Genomic DNA, 17784 nt, shown 5'->3' with positions numbered 1-17784 from the left:
TGTATTATTTGTTTTATTTATCTACTTATTTTTATGTGTTATTTCCACAAACAGCTGTATGCCAAAGTGTGGTCAAATGTTTAATTGATTTTCTGAGTGAATTTAAGTATACATCGTCTACAGAGGACAAACTTAAATATGACATTTTTTTGTAAATGTTGGTGCACTGTTTTTATTTATTTGCTTACAGTTTAACATTTTAGGGGAACAAACAATACAATAAAATGTGCCATAGCTTTTGAGCAGGCCACATTTTATGTTTTTTTTTTACCCCATATTTTTAAATTCAGCAAATAAGCAGTAACTATATATTAAAATGTGCAGAAGTGTGTGCTCTGTAGAAGATGTGTTATTTTGATTAACAAAATCAACAGCACATGTCATTTGACCTGCATGTGCATATGACCATATAGTCTGTTCAGTAATCTAAAACACAGTAATTGGGCTCAGCCCTTTTCTTGTTGTACATCTAATGTCCAGAAAACCACCCCTAAATGAGATTATTTGAATCACCTGACAGTGGAAAATGTTGGTCATGCTGTGTACAAGATAAAGAAGCAAGATGTGATATACTGCAATATTTTATATGTGTGTATGAGTGAGGGTGAGCGAGAGAGATCGAGAGAGAAAGAGAGAGAGTACTAACATCCGTTAGCCTTGTCCCAATCAGCACCACCAATGAATGATGCAATGAAGGCTGCTGATACGGTCCCGATAGTCATGGTGGTTCCCCCTCCTCCCCCAACCCTCAAAGGTCTGACACTGCGTGAACTATACCTGTCTGTCTGTAGTCACTCCGTATGCGCTTGTGTATAAGTATGTTTGCGCGAGTGTATACCAGCACATTAGCATTTATGTGCTTATGTCTGTGTTGACTGAAGTAGACCTATGTGCTATAGAGGCTGACATAGGTCAGCCTATATATGTGTCCACTGTGTATTTGTGTGTATGGCACCATTCAAGCGCTGTATGTGTGCCACCATTCACGTTTGTGTGGTAGAAAGCTCTGCTCTGTTTATTACATTGCTTAAAGCCATTGTTCTTTTAGGCAGTTAGGCCATGGACATAAAGCAAACCTTCCTCCATTCACAACACATGGATTGCCATCTGGCTTGGCTGGCCCACAAGCATGTGTTATAGCAGTTATAGTGCTGCTGCTTCATAAACCCATCATCTCATTTCACAACGCATATTTCTGTTAGCTAGATGAAATCATGTCATGCGAAATAGGGATGTGCACAGGTACGAGTATTCAGTTAACTGTTGGAGGTGTCAGTATTTTAATACTGAAATCACTACTCTGGTATTTGCTGTGTTACAAAACAGGACAATCAGGCTAATAATTCAGGAATTTTATGCTTGAACAGGACTGTTCTGATTGTATTTGTGAGTATACATATATATAATATTTGTAAGTATACATATATAATATTACATGTTGCTGCTATGAAACCCGAGCACCTAAACTCCTTAATGGCCAGGGCCCACAGGTGGGCCCAAAGTTTTATTGCACAATTCTATAACCTAAGAATAGCTCAACCAGTTTGCATTAAAGTTCCTATAGTTACTGAATAATAAGCTTTAGTATGTAATAAGCCTGGGATTTTATGAGATTAATGTAAGCATTGTCAGGGACACATTGTTAGATGTGACTGGCAGCAGTAGCATGGCCAGCTCTGGCACAAGTTTTTCACTAACTAGGCTAACTACACTAGCTAATGTTAGCTAGGCCTAGAAACAATGAAATTATATTTCTCTGACAAATGAACGTTACCACATCATCCACTGAGGAGCACTTATCTTGTTTAGAAGATGACGAGACCTCATCTGCATCAAACATTGTACTGGTTTGGTATAGATTTAGCTCATTAGCTCATCTGAAGAGGCAGCCTCTACTACTCATCCAGCACAAAGACGTATCGATTTCCCTTTGCCCATATTTGAATAATAAAACATGTTTTCAAATTTGAGCTACTTAACACCAGTGCTATCATCTAGAAAGTAAGCTTACAGTCCTGTGATAATTTTGGCTGAGATTTGTAGATTCCTATTTTGTTGTTGCTTTTTTCTTCCCTGCAGAGTAACAGATATTCATTAACTCTTAGGGACACTTGAATATCAAAATGAGTCGAAATGCACATCCCTAATGCAAAAGTGTTGGCAAGTGCTATTTTCATTTTTAAAATTGCTGCCTCAGTGCTATAGTGCAGCTCCACCCTGCCAAATGTGGTCACGTCTATAGACGTCATGTCTCTCATTTTGTCTGCTTTTGCATGCTGTGTTGGTGTTTTGTTAATGTGGAACTCAGTGACAGGTGGGTGTGTGTCAATTCCACCTTTATTGCAGATAAAGATGATGATATCACTGCCAGCACTCCATCACCTCCTCCCCCATCAGGTTGGTAACCATGGCAATTCATCTACTTCATGTCACTTTTCCCTTCACTGAGGCTTTCATCATGGAAATGGTAGTGCAGCTCTGTTGTATCTGGTGTCACAGAGAGCATCAGTAACAGGCCTGGATTGACTAAAAAGAGGTGAAAGAGGGAAACATTATAAGGTGTCGAGAAAAGGGAACATTTTTTGGCAGTTCAGACTTTTTCATTGAAGAGTTTTAGCCTATTGATCCTACTTAATGTATGTATTCAGGCATACATTCAGTGTGAGTTTGTCACCTCGGACACTTTGTCAAAAATTCCTACAAGCATAACCTTTATATATGTGCATATAAAGGTCCAGATGATCATCACACATGATCATAGCTTCTACACATATACACATATCAAAATATTCATAGTGGATGAATATACATATATGTATGTGTAAGTGTACACATATTTATAAGTGATATGTGTATGTGTATTTTATCATCGCAGAGCACTTCAATGCTTACAACACTTGTTCTAGGTCTTTGTCGCACTTTGATAGTAGTCAGGTGGAAAAGTCGAGTACCGTTCACGTAATTGAATTCTGAATTGATTGGAATTAATTATCTGTGAAAACAGCAGCAGATGTCGATTAATAACCCTGTGTTTTCTTTCCAGAGGATGGCAGCACACACAAGAAACTTTCTGTTGATCTACCTAGTAAGAATTCTCTTATCACTTAACGTCTGAAAATGGAAACAATAAGACACTTAATTAAAGCAATGCCTGGAAGTGGAACCCTTCAGATGTGTTTAGGGTTATGTGTGGTTCTTAATTAGGTTTGACTGAAGAGTAGATGAGATCATTTATAATACACGTGTAGCTCAAAGGGGAATTCCAGTGATTTTTTTTTATTTCTGCCTAATTTGATCATTAAAACATGAACAGTCATTCGGAGTGGTTTTATGTGAAAATGTTCATTGTAGAGAAACCTACTGACTCAGGAACAAGAGGTCACAATGTCTACAATAAAAATAATGTAGTTATGTTATGACTGAAGTTTGGGGGAAGGAACATGCCAGAAAACCCCTCCTTCTTCCAATCTAACGCCCTATAAATTCACATCCTCACCTTCCGTTCCCGTGGCAAAGGGTTTGCAATCCCCACCGCCACCCCATCTCCTCCCTGTTCCTCAGTCCTTCATCAGTCCTACTACAGCTATGAGGGGGGGTCTGGCCTTCTAGCTACAGGCAGAAGCTGCCCAGAACTCCAACCAAAGTTCTCAGAGTTCTCCCCCCTCCTTGAATCAGTCTTCCCTCATACTACCACCATGTTGAAGGTATGGTCTGAACTCACAAATAGCCATTTTACTTACTATCAAAAATAACCACTGAACCTACACATGTCATCTGAGTTTTTATATTGTTACTTTTGCACAAAAACCTTATCTCAATTTTTGTAGGTTTTTTTTGTGTAATTTGAAAACAGTTACCCTTTATATTGTATTAAATTTCATGGACTAATAGAATAGGTCCAAAATTATTTGGAAAAAATCTTATCACTTTAACTTCCATTGAAAGTTAGGAATGTTTTTTTCCTGCTGTAAAGTTACCAGTATGTAGATACAAACATTTGTTCCAACAGCAGCAGTATGTAATGTTGATAATGGTAAAATAGTGGTAAATCTAAAAAAAAGTTTTCTTTGGGTGCTATTATGCCTTAGAATGCCGTGCACATGCCTCTCCGCCAATAATATTTTGTAAAAAATATGTTAGGCCCAAACTTTATCTCAAAACTATTGTAAAACAAAGACATCAGGCAGCACATATGGATGCATTTTGTGTATTAGCTTTCTGTGAAGTAGTTTTTAGAAGCATTAAACAGTCCTCATGTGATTCTGACTGTAAGTTTTTCTAGGATGAGACATTTCAAATCAAACCCATCTGAATGACTTTATACCTTAATATGGAAATTATGCATAAATTTTGAAAAATTGGTGAAATTCCTCTTTAAACACTATATTTGGAAACACACCAACTACATATAGTCTTTTTAGACTTGTCTTGCCCGATAAATGTCTATGCAGCTTCTTCCAACCTTTAAATTTCTGTGTATGCGAATGCAGTTCTGCCTAAAGAAACATTTGCATCTTTTGTGTAAATAGGCTAAGAACGTCGGTAAACTAAAAACCCGAATATGTCTCCAAAACCAAGAGCAAAAGAACTGACAAAGACTGCATCTTTCCCTGACTGCATGTCCTTCGTCTATGTAAGCATGCCTTAACATGTGTCTGCTGCGCTGGATTTCACAGTAACCATAATATGCTGTAAAAATTTCTCTCTGTCTCTGTTTAGATGATAGCGTCCCTGAGTCAGCCATGGGGAGAAAAGACTCAGGTAATCTTTTAGCCATAAAAGCAGCTGCAATTCTTCCTTAAAAACCACACAACACTGAGAATCTATATTGCTGTACCCAGTGAAACAAGGTGAAAGAGCTAGATCTGAGTGCAGAGATTTTATAAAAATGACTTCAGTTCATTTTCCTGAATGGCTGGTTGAATGGAACCTGACTAATGCACTCCATGCCCAGGTTCATTTGGCCAAAACTAGTGTACTGTATGGAAAAGACAGGTTTCCTGAAACACCATAGTGCTGAACTCCGCCTTTGCTTGTAGGAAGCTATGGAGCTTTTGGAAATTGTCTGCTTTTTCATAAGCCATGGGAAAATGATCAGGTTTTTTGAGAGGTAATTGCAGCGTATGAAGTATAATAAGCCGGAATTTTGGTTGTGTGAATAAGGGTATACTCATAAGCAGACTACCTGAAGCCTTTACAGATCAAAAAGTGGAATTCAAAGACATTTCATCATTTATTCCTTTACAGCTTTCACAGTGTGTCTTTGGATATTTAATAATGTCCCTCTTTTTTCCCCCTTTACAGGTTAATGATTCATGATTGATTGTTGCTAGTGTCTTTATGCTTTCCATGTTGCTGAATGCTGTGTTCTCAGCTGGCAGCTTTTTGTGTGTATGTCTGAGAGTATCTCCTTATTTAGTGGGATGAAGTATGTCTTTGTTACGTGTGTCACCTCTGTACGGGTCTGCATCTGTCTCTCGCTAAATGTTTCTATTGGTGATAACGTTCTACTCTCTCTGTAGTGTGGTCTTTGGGGGACGGCCAGCCTCCCGAGGATATTGACAAACAAGTAGAAAACCCTCCCCTCTCTACCTTACTGATTGAGAAGCCCCAGAGTGGCTCCATCTCTGTAGGTTGGTAAACTTTTGAATCTAACTAAGGTAACCTCTCCAGTGCTTTCCAGAATTCAGTACCTGGTGTAAATGTATGTAAAGAGGTCCCCTTCCATAAAGAAATACCCGTTCAGGGCTTTTTTCCAAAGGCTATAACCAAACCAATGTTTCAAAGGTGGAGACATAACCTTCATCGCAAAGGTAGAGGCCAAAGACTTGCTTCGTAAACCAACTATCAAATGGTTCAAAGGGAAATGGATGGATCTGGCCAGCAAGACAGGGAAGCATCTACAGCTGAAGGAGAGTTTTGACCGCTTCACCAAGGTAATGATATGTGCGAGATGGACACTCTGTCAGCAGTCAAAATGCTTCTCACTTTTACTGAGCAATTCTACACATTTCGACTTACTGCCACTGCAGATTCACACATTTGAGATGCACATCATTAAGGCTAAAGAGAACTATGCTGGAAACTACAGATGTGAGGTCACCTATAAGGATAAGTTTGACAGCTGCTCTTTTGATCTGGAGGTCAAAGGTTTGTCTTCTGCTTCACATTGTTTAGTAATATCTTCCGAGACGATTAAGGAAGGGCATGTTTTGAAATGAGCTTTCGCTCTCCTCTGTTCACAGACGTTCCGGAGGTGTCTCAGAGTATTGATATCCGGTCAGCCTTCAAAAGAAGGTAACAAGAGACTCTTAACCTGACCTCGTTTGGTTTCATTCTCATAATAAATTGTTTGTATAAGAAGAAGAAAACAAAGCAGATCACATCAGTTTAGTCTGATTTGCTGGGATGTGATAATAACAACATCCAAACGTATTCTAAGTCCATTTTTGACACTGTTGTCATGGCAACAACCTTCAAGAAGCTGTGGTTGTTAAGTTACAATTGAACTGTCCCTGTAATCCTCCACAAACCAATGTTGGAACATGGTTTGATGAAGTTCAGGATTACAGTATTCACTATTAACGAATTGCAAAGATATGAATCAACAAATGAACCAACCGACCGAACAACAAAACATCCAAACCAACGCTTGCGTTTGGAAACCTCCTTCCCAGTGATGTTTCAGAAAGCAACGCACACTATCCTGGCTCATAGCATTCTCACAAAATGCCTGCAAGGCAATATTGTGAGAACGCTGTCATGGGTCTCTTGGGACCGCTCATCATAGGCTGTCCACAAACCACTTCGCTCAATGCTGTTGACTGTGCTCTCGGCAACAAAGCGAAAGGCTTTTGTGTGAGCCCTCAATCATGCGTTTGCTTGGTGCTAATGCATAGATTGCAGGCAGAGGCCGTAGTTGCGTTGTTTTTTTATTCCAGTGTTTGTGACTGTCTTTTGAAATGACTGTCTATTAATCTCTCCTTGTTAACAACAGCAGTGAAGGCCAGGACGATGCAGGGGAGCTTGACTTTAGTGGGCTTCTCAAGCATAGGTGAGAACCACAGTCTGCCCCTTCAGGGGATCAAGTTTTTCTTTTTTGTCTTTCTTATCCTATTTTTTAAGCCCTTACCAGGGTGTCCTCTTCTTCTTTTGTTTTCAACTTTATTAACTAGAGAAGAGACAAAGTTGATACATGTTTTTTCATCTTTCCAAATAAGTTCAATTAGTTCAATAATATTTTGTTTCATTTACATTTCTGTAAGTACTGTAATGACATGTTAAATATGTTCAGTACTTATATGTTCACATTATTTAGATGTGATAATGTTCATCATTATTAAGATGTAAGTAACCAATGAACATTAAACACTGTTTGGCCCAAAGGAAGCAGCAATTTTTATCACATTTTTGAAATTTTTTCTTTTTCCCCCACAAATGAAAATGTATTTTTTGGGGTTGTGTTTTTATGTTCTTCTGTTCGGTGAATAGCACATAAGAAACTCCATTCACAGAAATTAAATTCCACATTTATTTTGGCTTGTCTCTTCTTCTTCCCCACATATTCAGAAACGCCAGGTTAGTACAGAAAGTAGGGAATTAAATTAGACCTTACTCTCGGTAAGTACCATAATCCTATAGCTTACCAAGCATGGATTGTAGCTATCGAAACTGGACAAGCAAGAGTGTTGGCCTACTGTAGTCTGGTAACACTTCATTTAAAGGCAGCATTCATGAAAGCTCCAGAAACACTCAGAAATCATGGAAACTGCACTTTGCTTTTCAGATTTAAGCCTTTAATGCCCCACACTAGTGCCCAAGTGTACAACAAACTGTAGCTCACACTTTTTATTAGCCAAACATGCAGTATAAATAACATATTTACTCTTAAATGGGCGTTAACCAGCATTTTAAATGTTTCAATTCTAAATAAGCCTATTTAGTAATTATGCTATGGCATAATAAAGTCACAGGAGTGTTCAGATACATTGACCTTCCTCACATTATTTACATCTTACAACTGTTGATTTCATGTTTTGAGCACAAATTTGGCAATTTGCTGCATCTCTAGGAACACCAACAGTGTTTAAGGCAGAAACTCATAAGAAGCAATACTGATTGATGCTTATGTTATCACAGTTGCAAGAAACATGACCATACACATTAGAAATAAGGCCACATAAAAGCTGAAAAGTCACTAATCACTGTAAAGACATTAGAAAGAGAGGAAGCTTTCTGAGGCCTAAATAGATAAGCAGACTTCCCAGCAGTGCTGTTCTTGTCCAAAAGCCTCTGTTGCAGCATGATCAAAAATGACGCTGCAAAGTGTGATGCTTTTAGACAAACTGAAGCAAAGGGCACAGTTTTCCAGTAATTTATGAGTAGTTGGTGGACCACCTCCAAATGAAGCTGCGAAATGGTGTTATCGCTACGTTTTAATGTATTACTATCAATTAAAATGAAAACACAAATTCAACTGCAAACATAATCTTTTTAGTGTTTTTAATACTTGCCTGACTATATGCAGAAACTGAAACACATTAGAAGAAATGAAAATAATCATTTCGTGCCGTTCGCCTCAAATCTTCCAGACATTCAAGCACAATGTCTGTGAAAGAAAGGCCTGACTGACATGCTGATTACTAACTCAACTTCTCACTTTCTGAAAAACATGCTCTAACACCTGTATTCACACTTAATAAACCCTCAACCTCTAACCTCAGGGAATCCTTTGCTAAGGAGTTTGTTTCAGTAGGACATCTGCAAAGTGATGGGCTTTTTAATGTGTAAAATAACAGATAATACAGCTGTTCATAAACTGAAGATCATGTTACCTCACCATCATGGCTACATATCCTCATGATAATGTTTACAGGAACTTCATCTCCCTTTTATGCAACTATTGACAGTGTAGTCTTCATAGCTGTTATTAATCTTACCATGAACATTCAGATAATCATGTCTTTTCCACTGACAAATCCCCTTTGTCATAATTTAGAACTGACTCTCTAAAATGGAACAGAGATACCATAAAAGACTCATGTCTGGTAATAAATCCCTGACCCTTGTCTTGTTGCAAACACCTCATATCCCTTTCATGATAGGGTTACGCTGACCAGTACCTCAAAGCTGACTCAGTATGTGTCGCTCCCATAGATCTGTCATTTATCTTACGTAACTCTCATATAGTTCACCAGAGACACCCACAGAAGGAAAGGTTTTCTTTTGCCCATCTCTTTGTGTAACATGTGCAGAGGAACAAGAAAAGAATAGGTAGTGAAACCAGCAGCAGACCCACAGCAAGTACAGCTTGATCTTCAAGCCTAAAGTATTAATCATCCATCCGTTTAAACACAGTCATCCAAGTTAGTTTTCTTGTTAGCTAGCATCTTGGTTCCTCAACACATGTTGCGAGAGCCTGGTGGCGACTGCTGAACTGACATTCTTCTGCTCTGATGGTGTCAGAGAACCCAAGCAGGAGGAGGTGCCAGAGGTGGATGTGTGGGAGATCCTGAAAAACGCCCGGCCAGATGAGTACGAGAAGATTGCCTTTATGTACGGCATCACTGACCTCCGAGGTTTACTGAGGAGGTTGAAGAAGACAAAGAAGGAGGAGAAGAAGAGTGAAGGTGCACTTCTCTCAGATGCTAAAAAAATGATTCAGTTGAATTGCTACTTTGCAACTTCCTTATAACGTGTCTCCTTACACTGTTTTCTGTAGCTTTCGCTAAGAAGTTGGAGCCTGCATATCAGGTGGACAAAGGTGGGAAGATAAGATTTGTAGTGGACATGGCAGACCCAACTCTTGATCTGAAATGGTACAAAAATGGCCAAGAGATCCGTCCCACTCCTAAGTAGGTCACTCCCTCTACTGTTCTCCTTTTCTACCATGCTGTTTATTCCCATTATTTTCACAAATGAAAGGCATTTTTGGGATTCTCCTACAAAATGTGTTTGATTTGTGGTATGGTTCTGCTGAGGCTTCACCTGTATCTTGTGCTACTGTAGGACCCAGATGTAATGGTTCATGTGAGTTAGTCGGTCTCATATTGGACACCTAAAGAGTTCTGAAAATACGCATTTGGAATCACTTTCATTGTACTTCCTTTAAATGGCTTTTTCAAGACCACCTTGCAGTGAACCATTACACACAGCCAACAAACAGTGTTGCTTAAAGATTCAATGGCAAAATGTCCCATGCGTTATGCATTTCAAGGCTTATGTGTGGGTCCTGAGCTACTTTTGAATTGGAAATGTGTATCATGAAAAAAATGATCCTTTGTTATTAACGACAGGTCCTTCATTGAGCGGGAAAAGGCACTACCTTCTTTACAGGACTTTAATGGAGTCTGGCTTTGCAACAACAACTACATCTTGTTTTTGTTGAATTTCTGAACACATTTATTACACTGAAGCTGGTTCACTATGTTGCGCTGTATTTAGCCTGTATCTGAGTTAAGCAAATTTGTGAACTGTAGGTAACAATAACAAAAAGATCTGGATATTTTTTGACTGTAATTTGCCATGAAGCGCATTTGACCATGCATGGACACAATTGTTTTGGGCTGCTAAAAAATGGATTTTCTCATTAAATCAAACTAACAACATTGTTTCTGAGTAGTTGTTCAAAGCCAAACTACGCTAAAGCCATCTGGATGGCTAGTGCAACTTCCTTGCCCTTTTTTTCTGATGCTGTCTGTTGTCACAGGATCTATCTATCTATCTATCTATCTATCTATCTATCTATCTATCTATCTATCTATCTATCTATCTTTATAACAATGGCTGCTGTAGCCTCAATTGTTCCAGGCATGATGTCTTTCTGTCTTTCTGTCCTGTCCAATTCTGCCTGTTGTGTTGTGGTGCTTTCATCTGTGCACCATAACTTCCACCTCTTCCATCCTGCGCTCCGGTTCCATTCTGGCTCCTCTTTTGGCCTTAAGTAATAGGAAGTAAGTCTGCATGTCAGTAAGTCTCAAACTATTTGTGTCATTTGCCCCCTGTGTACTTAGATAGTGTTGGTCCTGGTGTGCAGTGGCCTTGTCAGACTAATAAAGCATGCTGGAATCTGTAGACCTTATAGATCTTCATGGATATGTCCTGGTTGTTGTAATAGATTAGTTATTTATGGTAAGGGCTTTTAAAGGGCTTCTAATCAATACATCACTATTGTAATGTAAGCTGTCATTAAAATAGTTATCATTAGGTGCATAGTCAAGTATGTTTATTTCATTGCTATTTCAGCCTACTTTTTCTTAAAATGCAACAGAAGCTAAATTATTTGCCTGCATTATACTGTTCTGTGCTACAACTTGAAAATATTGTAACTTCCATTGAATCACTGAATTAAGTTTTAGATCCAACAGAAACATACTGTTTAAACAATGTAGGATTTTCCCGTAAACATGAGAAACTTTGAACAGCCTACCAGATGCATTGTCAGTATCTGAAATAATGAATTATTTGGGCAGGTATATCTTTGAGCACAAGGGTACACAGCGGATGTTGGTCATCAACAACTGTCAGATGAATGATGATGCTGCCTATTCAGTGGTTGCAGGAGATGAGAAGTCTTCTACTGAACTGTTTGTGAAAGGTATGTCTATCCATACTTGTATTCAGAATTAACTATGAATTAATTTATCCCTTTTACATCTACTTAAGGATAATTGACTGATAAATAGTGTTTCAAACAACTTTTAGTCACCCCAGTTGTGCAAGGTGAAATCTTTGTCTCTGTCTGGTTCTCCTGCAGTGTTGCCAGTGAAGATTGTCAAAGAGCTGGATCCTGTGAATACTACAGTCAATGAACGGATCGAGTTGGAGTGTGAGGTGTCAGAGGAAGGGGCACAAGTTAAATGGTGCGCATGTGTTTGTGTTTGAAAGAGAGGAAGGTGGAAAGTTGTGCAAAGTTAGAGACCACCATTCATTTACTTATTTTCCTGTCAAAATGCCCATTACATTTAAGTTGTTTATTTTTTTGGGAGTAAATATAGCTACATAAGGATTGGTAAGGCCAAAGGAAAATAAGTAAAAAAATCAAAGGTTGACTTGAAGGTAGACTGTCACAATTTCTTTACGCTTTCTTTTTTGAGAGGCGGGAGTATAAATAAAACTCAACTCTGCATTAAATCTTAAAAAACCCCACAAGTATTTCTGTCCATCCTTCCACTGTGATAAGACAACTCAGCACTATGAGTCTGAAAGGATGGGCAGCTGTCAAGAAGCCCTTACTGAGAAAAGATAATAGACAAAACAGAAGAAACTCTGCAAATCAAACAAAGAAGTTGCTGGTGTGTTTGATTAGAACAATGGACTGACCACCCCAGAGTCCAGACCTCAACATCACTGAATGTGTTTGGGATTACTTGGATTGTGAGAAACAGAAAATACAACTTCTATGACTGAACTTTGAAGGTGTGAAAAAATACCCCAAAGGTTTTTTGAAGAACTGAAAGCAAAGAAGAAGACAAAAAGCTGTACTTAAGGCAAAGGATGGACACACTAAATACTGAAAAATGTTATGTTTAGTCATTAAGGCTCCTGTACAATGCTGTAGTTAAATATACATTTTCTTTTTTTTTTCTGTTGCTGAAAAACATTGTAAAGGACTGGTTAAAAAATGAAAGATGGTTTCTGACTTTGGCACAGTACTTTACATTACTATAGTTGCATGTATTATTTATATGTTAAGAACTGTTATCATTTTTACATCTGACCCTGGTAGGTTGAAGAATGGGGTGGAGGTTCCCACTGGAGTGCGTTCAAGATATCGTGTGAAGAGTGAAGGCACCAAGCACTGGCTGATCATAGATGATGCCATGAAAGAGGACACAGGCACATATTCCCTCATGGCCACTGGGGGCACCTCTGAAGCCCGTGTCCAAGTGGACTGTGTGTACCATCATCTTACTACTAATTCAGACTGAGTTTTGCTGACCTTAAGTTATAGAAGTATTTACTTGTGAAGCTTAATGATCCATCCATTTCTTTGCTCACTTCTTCTCCATCTCTGTTTTTGTCTGCTCTCTGTCTCATGTTGTTGGCTGGTTAAGTGAAGCCTCTGAAGATTCTGCAGGATCTCCAGGATGTAACGATACTTTTGGGCCAGCCGCTGAAGTTGCACTGTGAGATCTTGCCTGGAAACGTTCCAGGGCGCTGGTACAGGAACGGCCAACTCATCCAGTCCAGTGATCGCATCACCATTCTGCACCGAGCCAAGTACGGTCATTCAGCTTTCAGTCACCCAACCTGTCTTCTTCATGCTCCCTGCCCTGTTTCATTGATCTAACTTGCATTTTATGTTTCCGCACACGTTGCCTAAACAGAATCACCAGGATTTGTTACACATACTCAGCTTTGGTCACACCTAACATTTCACTCTCAAAATCTAACCCAGTGGTTCTCAAACTGGTCCACATCTGCTGAACATTTGCCATGTTTACATAATTACCAAATTACCACTTAAACCATGGCTTTTTCTTCTTTGTCTTTGACAGGAACCACAGGATAGAAGTTGAGAGCTGCTCTCTTCATGATGCTGGAGATTACACTTTTGTGCCTGAAGGGTACTCGCAGAGCCTCTGCGCCAAAGTCCACATCATAGGTACCAAATATGTCTAACTTGTCCGAATAGATTTCATTTGCCCCTCTCAATGCACTTAATATCTTATTGCATGGACTGTTTCATGAGAAGATTACTGAGCAGTCAAATGAATAAAGAAGAACTGGTCTAAACTGAGGATCACCAGTCTTATCCGCAAGGGGCCAGTGTGGCTGCAGGTTTTCTTTCTAACCAAGCAGGATCCTCTTATAACTAATACATTAAGTGAAACTAATGATTAAGTGAAATCAGATTTGCTTCTGCTTGACTGAAATTAAAAACCTACAGGCACACTTGCCCTATGCAGATAAGATTAAGGTACCCTGCTCTAAACTAACTGTCCTGCACCAGCTTAAATTCCACCACTTTTATATGTTTTTTTCAGATCCTCCTAAAGTGCATTTGGAGGCCTTGAACGCTCCAGACAACACTGTCACCGTAGTGGCGGGAAATAAACTGCGTTTAGAGATCCCCATCAGTGGAGAGCCTGCTCCCAGAGTGGTGTGGATGAAGGGAGAGAGGGTGAGTGGAACGAGAGTACAGAAGGACTTGTACTGGTGTCCTAGAAATAGTTGGGGGTAGCTGGTAGCGAGAAAACCTGCATCCGGAAGGTCATGGATTCAAATCCCTAGACTGACTGGGTATTCCTGGTTGTGCCCCTGGGCAAGGCACCCAAGTCTCCATTGCCCCAGGCAGCACTGCTCTGCCGGCAGCACTGTGCTGCTCCCAAACTGGGCCTAGTTAGGCTGCAAAATGACACATTTCCTTTGTAGGATCAATAAAGTACATAAAATAGTTGTTCCCTTTTTTTTCTTCAAACTCCAGCCAAAATCAACCATTGCATTGATTGGTTCTATACATGTGTGTGTGTTTGTTGGTTTAGGTCATTCTTGACACGGGAAGTCGGGTTCGTGCAGAGACGTTTTCTGACCACACCTGCCTCACTATTGACGTCACAGAGAGAGAGGACACTGGAAACTACAAGATTGTCCTGCAGAATGAAGCAGGAGAGGACACAGCCAGTGTTAAGGTCAAGGTTGTGGGTAAGAAAAATAGTCAGAAGACTGTCTAATTCTTCACTGAAATGTGTACAGACCTAATAATACAAAATTGCAACTCAAAAATTAATATAAAGCCACTTTATATGTGTTCACACAAATTAGTGATTAGTGACACAGTGTGAGGGACAGGGGCTCAGCTAGTTAAACTTCTTCCTGTTAAGAGATGGTAGTACTGAAGAACAGCTGAGGTTGGGAATCATTATTCTGGTGTTCTAGAAGCCCAATGTTGTCCTTTGACGTAAAAGGCCTTATTTATGCCATTGTGTATTAAGACATTGTCCATTATGTAGTAAGTCATATGTTTATTAGTCACTTTCAACAGAAAATTGCTGTTGGTGTTTTGATAAATTGCTGTTCTTTGATCTGTAGATATCCCTGATGCCCCTGGGGCTCCCTTGGTTCCTACAGTTGGTGGGGACTGGTGTTCAATGACATGGGATCCTCCTTATTATGATGGTGGTTCTCCTATCCTAGGTAATATTTAAGATATGGTGTAACTGTGGTTTATAAGGGAAACTTCTTTTACTCTAAATTTAAAGTTGCCAACTAAACTTTAACTTCCCATCTCTTCCATATTTGTATCCATTCTTGTGCTACTCTGTTTCTCAGGATACTTCATTGAAAGGAAGAAGAAGCAGAGCTCCAGGTGGATGAGACTGAACTTTGACCTCTGCAAAGAGACCATATTTGAGCCTAAAAAGATGATCGAGGGAGTGCCGTATGAGGTGCGAGTCTTTGCTGTGAATGCCATCGGTGTGTCTAAACCCAGCGAACCCTCCAAACCTTTTGTTCCCCTTGGTGAGTACCTCTTTTATCCCCCTGCCCCTGCTGTGACCTGCTACTTATACATGCTCCATGCCTCAGTTTGCTCAACATTGTCAGCGAGTTCCTTTGATTAGTTGATTAGTTATGTCACAACTTTGTGCTTTGTCTCATTATGTAAGATAATGGTGCTCAATCCTGGCAGATCACATCAAGGGAGACGGCGACACTATAGATACACCATTACACATTCGCCATATCTGAGCTTGCCCTTGGGTCTCCCCTTTTGCAGCTGTTGCTGTGCAGACTCCAGCATTCAAAGTATTCTGACTCTGACCTCTACAGCGCAAGCCTGAGATTTAGAGGATATTAAATATGTCTTTATGATGGCTGCCAAATCATCTGAGGATTATAGGTTTAGGAGATCAGGTCCTGTCTTGGTCCCAGTCACACTTTGGGCATGAGGAGAAGCGGAAGAATAGAGAAACATAGCATAAAGAGAGCTAGAAAGAAGATGCCAGAGAGATAAATGGAGGACCCCTCCCCCCACACGTGTGTGATATGGGTATTAGCCAGTGGTGTAGCCGGAATTTCTTTTCTGGAGGGGCCTGGTTACAGTTTGGGGGCTAGCTAGGAAGCATTATGTCCCAGAGACATTGCTATAGTGAGGTTGACAACGACCAACTAGCTAATTTCATTCAAAATGTAAACATAACATACAATTGCATACCTCACATTTAACTTGGCAGTTACCACAGCAGCTAACAGCACATCATGGCAGGCACTGGTACAAATCCAAGGTGTGCGGGGTTGTTTTGGGGGTCCAAAGATCAGCAAAAGTACATAGCTGAGTTGTGAAACTAATTGAATCCAAAATAGATTGCTGTCTTGTTTAGTTATAATAAGTAACAACCAAAAGAAAGAAGCACTAAACAGTGCTGGAATTTTTTTTAACACTACTGTACTATGATCATTCATCATATTTATTTATGTTTTGGGTATTTTGCTAAAATATTTATAGCAACATGCAGACCAAATGAAGAATTTCAATGACACAATGGAAAGAAAAATGCCATTGTAATAAGCAACAAATCTTAATACTGAATATGTATGATATCATTCTTGCAGTTAATTTATTTTTTGTGTTTTAATGTTAACATATAATGTGAGATATTAATATGATAAGTGTAACTATAGCTATTTTTTACACAGTTTTATACTTGAATTACTATATGCATGCTGTAGCCTCCTGACATGACCCCCCCCCACTTATCTGACCAAATTTGCACCCCTGACAGTGGGTATTGGCTAATTATTCATGGAGTTACCTTTTTACAGCATAGGCGTAGATGTTTAGAGTGAGTGGCTGCTCAGATAAGTTCTCACAACAGTTGAGCCGAGTAATGGATGGATTGATGTTGAGAAAAAGATTAATTCCGTGCCTTATTACATAAAACAGTGATGGTACGTGACTGATGTTGGCATGCAGCCATGTAAACGTTACCGTGGCGATAGCAGTCACGGAAAATGTGTGTTTGTCAAAGGAGAGCTCTTAGTCTTACGTAAGGTGGGAAAAGGGCTCATAAATAGAAGAAAGCCGTCTCCCTTTAGCCACCCCCCTGGTATGAGAACAAGAATGTCTGTGTGGTCACATTCATTAGACAATTTTTTTTATTTCTTTATCTTCACCTATATATTTTTTCCATATGATGTCTTGGAATATCGTGAAATATAGAAATGAATATAAAACTTATATGGACGATATATAAATTGTAATAGAGGTTTTGTTATGTTTGGCATATAAACAGATAATGTAACAAGTTATATTGAAACTAAACTATTTTGTTCATGCTGCAATATTAACATTGACTCTCTCTCTTCTCTTCAAGCTGTCACCAGTGAACCTACAATGCTTATAGTGGATGATGTCACAGACTCAAGTGTGACGATGAAGTGGCGTCCCCCAGACACTATTGGTGCTGCTGGATTAGATGGGTACCAAGTGGAGTACTGCCTGGAAGGATGTGAGGCAGCTCTATGGATCTTAGCCATTTCTATCACATACACTTGAAAAAAAATGTTTTACCTAAAAATGTAAATAACTTGTTTGCCTTTAAATTTTTAGTTAAGTGAACCTCAAATAACAATAATCTGCTCTTTACATTCTGTCAACTTATTATTTGAAGTTCAATTAACTTAAAGGCAACCAGGTTACTTAGTTTTTAAGTTAAACTTAAAAAAAAACTTTTTAAGTTTTTAACCTTCCCCAACTGCAGCATATCTGTACATTCATGTTTAAACTGTTTGCTAGTAAATATGAGATTTTTATGTCAAAATTGTATCAATTCAAGAATTCTA

General features: G+C 39.2%; 1 protein-coding gene across 11 annotated transcripts in view; it reads left to right on the top strand.

Moving 5' to 3' along the window:
- Positions 1 to 17784, top strand: part of mybpc1 (myosin binding protein C1) — a 38951-nt gene that overhangs the window by 12275 nt on the left and 8892 nt on the right. For 3 of the 11 annotated variants that reach the window (XM_036576686.1, XM_036576688.1, XM_036576696.1), the window contains 23 exons: positions 671 to 754; positions 2347 to 2397; positions 3044 to 3085; positions 4720 to 4761; positions 5523 to 5633; positions 5788 to 5936; positions 6033 to 6150; positions 6246 to 6297; positions 6998 to 7054; positions 7570 to 7578; positions 9466 to 9629; positions 9722 to 9854; positions 10944 to 10952; positions 11472 to 11596; positions 11756 to 11861; positions 12728 to 12894; positions 13056 to 13221; positions 13500 to 13606; positions 13989 to 14125; positions 14487 to 14646; positions 15034 to 15138; positions 15274 to 15462; positions 17316 to 17450. In XM_036576686.1, the coding sequence (XP_036432579.1) occupies positions 671 to 754; positions 2347 to 2397; positions 3044 to 3085; positions 4720 to 4761; positions 5523 to 5633; positions 5788 to 5936; positions 6033 to 6150; positions 6246 to 6297; positions 6998 to 7054; positions 7570 to 7578; positions 9466 to 9629; positions 9722 to 9854; positions 10944 to 10952; positions 11472 to 11596; positions 11756 to 11861; positions 12728 to 12894; positions 13056 to 13221; positions 13500 to 13606; positions 13989 to 14125; positions 14487 to 14646; positions 15034 to 15138; positions 15274 to 15462; positions 17316 to 17450 (2418 nt within the window). The remainder of the gene's footprint in view (positions 1 to 670; positions 755 to 2346; positions 2398 to 3043; positions 3086 to 4719; positions 4762 to 5522; positions 5634 to 5787; positions 5937 to 6032; positions 6151 to 6245; positions 6298 to 6997; positions 7055 to 7569; positions 7579 to 9465; positions 9630 to 9721; positions 9855 to 10943; positions 10953 to 11471; positions 11597 to 11755; positions 11862 to 12727; positions 12895 to 13055; positions 13222 to 13499; positions 13607 to 13988; positions 14126 to 14486; positions 14647 to 15033; positions 15139 to 15273; positions 15463 to 17315; positions 17451 to 17784) is intronic. The other 8 variants (XM_036576687.1, XM_036576694.1, XM_036576697.1 and 5 more) reach the window with 6 other exon arrangements.

Source organism: Colossoma macropomum, unplaced genomic scaffold (assembly GCF_904425465.1).
Source record: "Colossoma macropomum unplaced genomic scaffold, Colossoma_macropomum, whole genome shotgun sequence".
NCBI lineage: Eukaryota > Metazoa > Chordata > Actinopteri > Characiformes > Serrasalmidae > Colossoma > Colossoma macropomum.
Note: the sequence above shows the minus strand (reverse complement) of the source record. Positions and strands in the feature narration are given on the sequence as shown.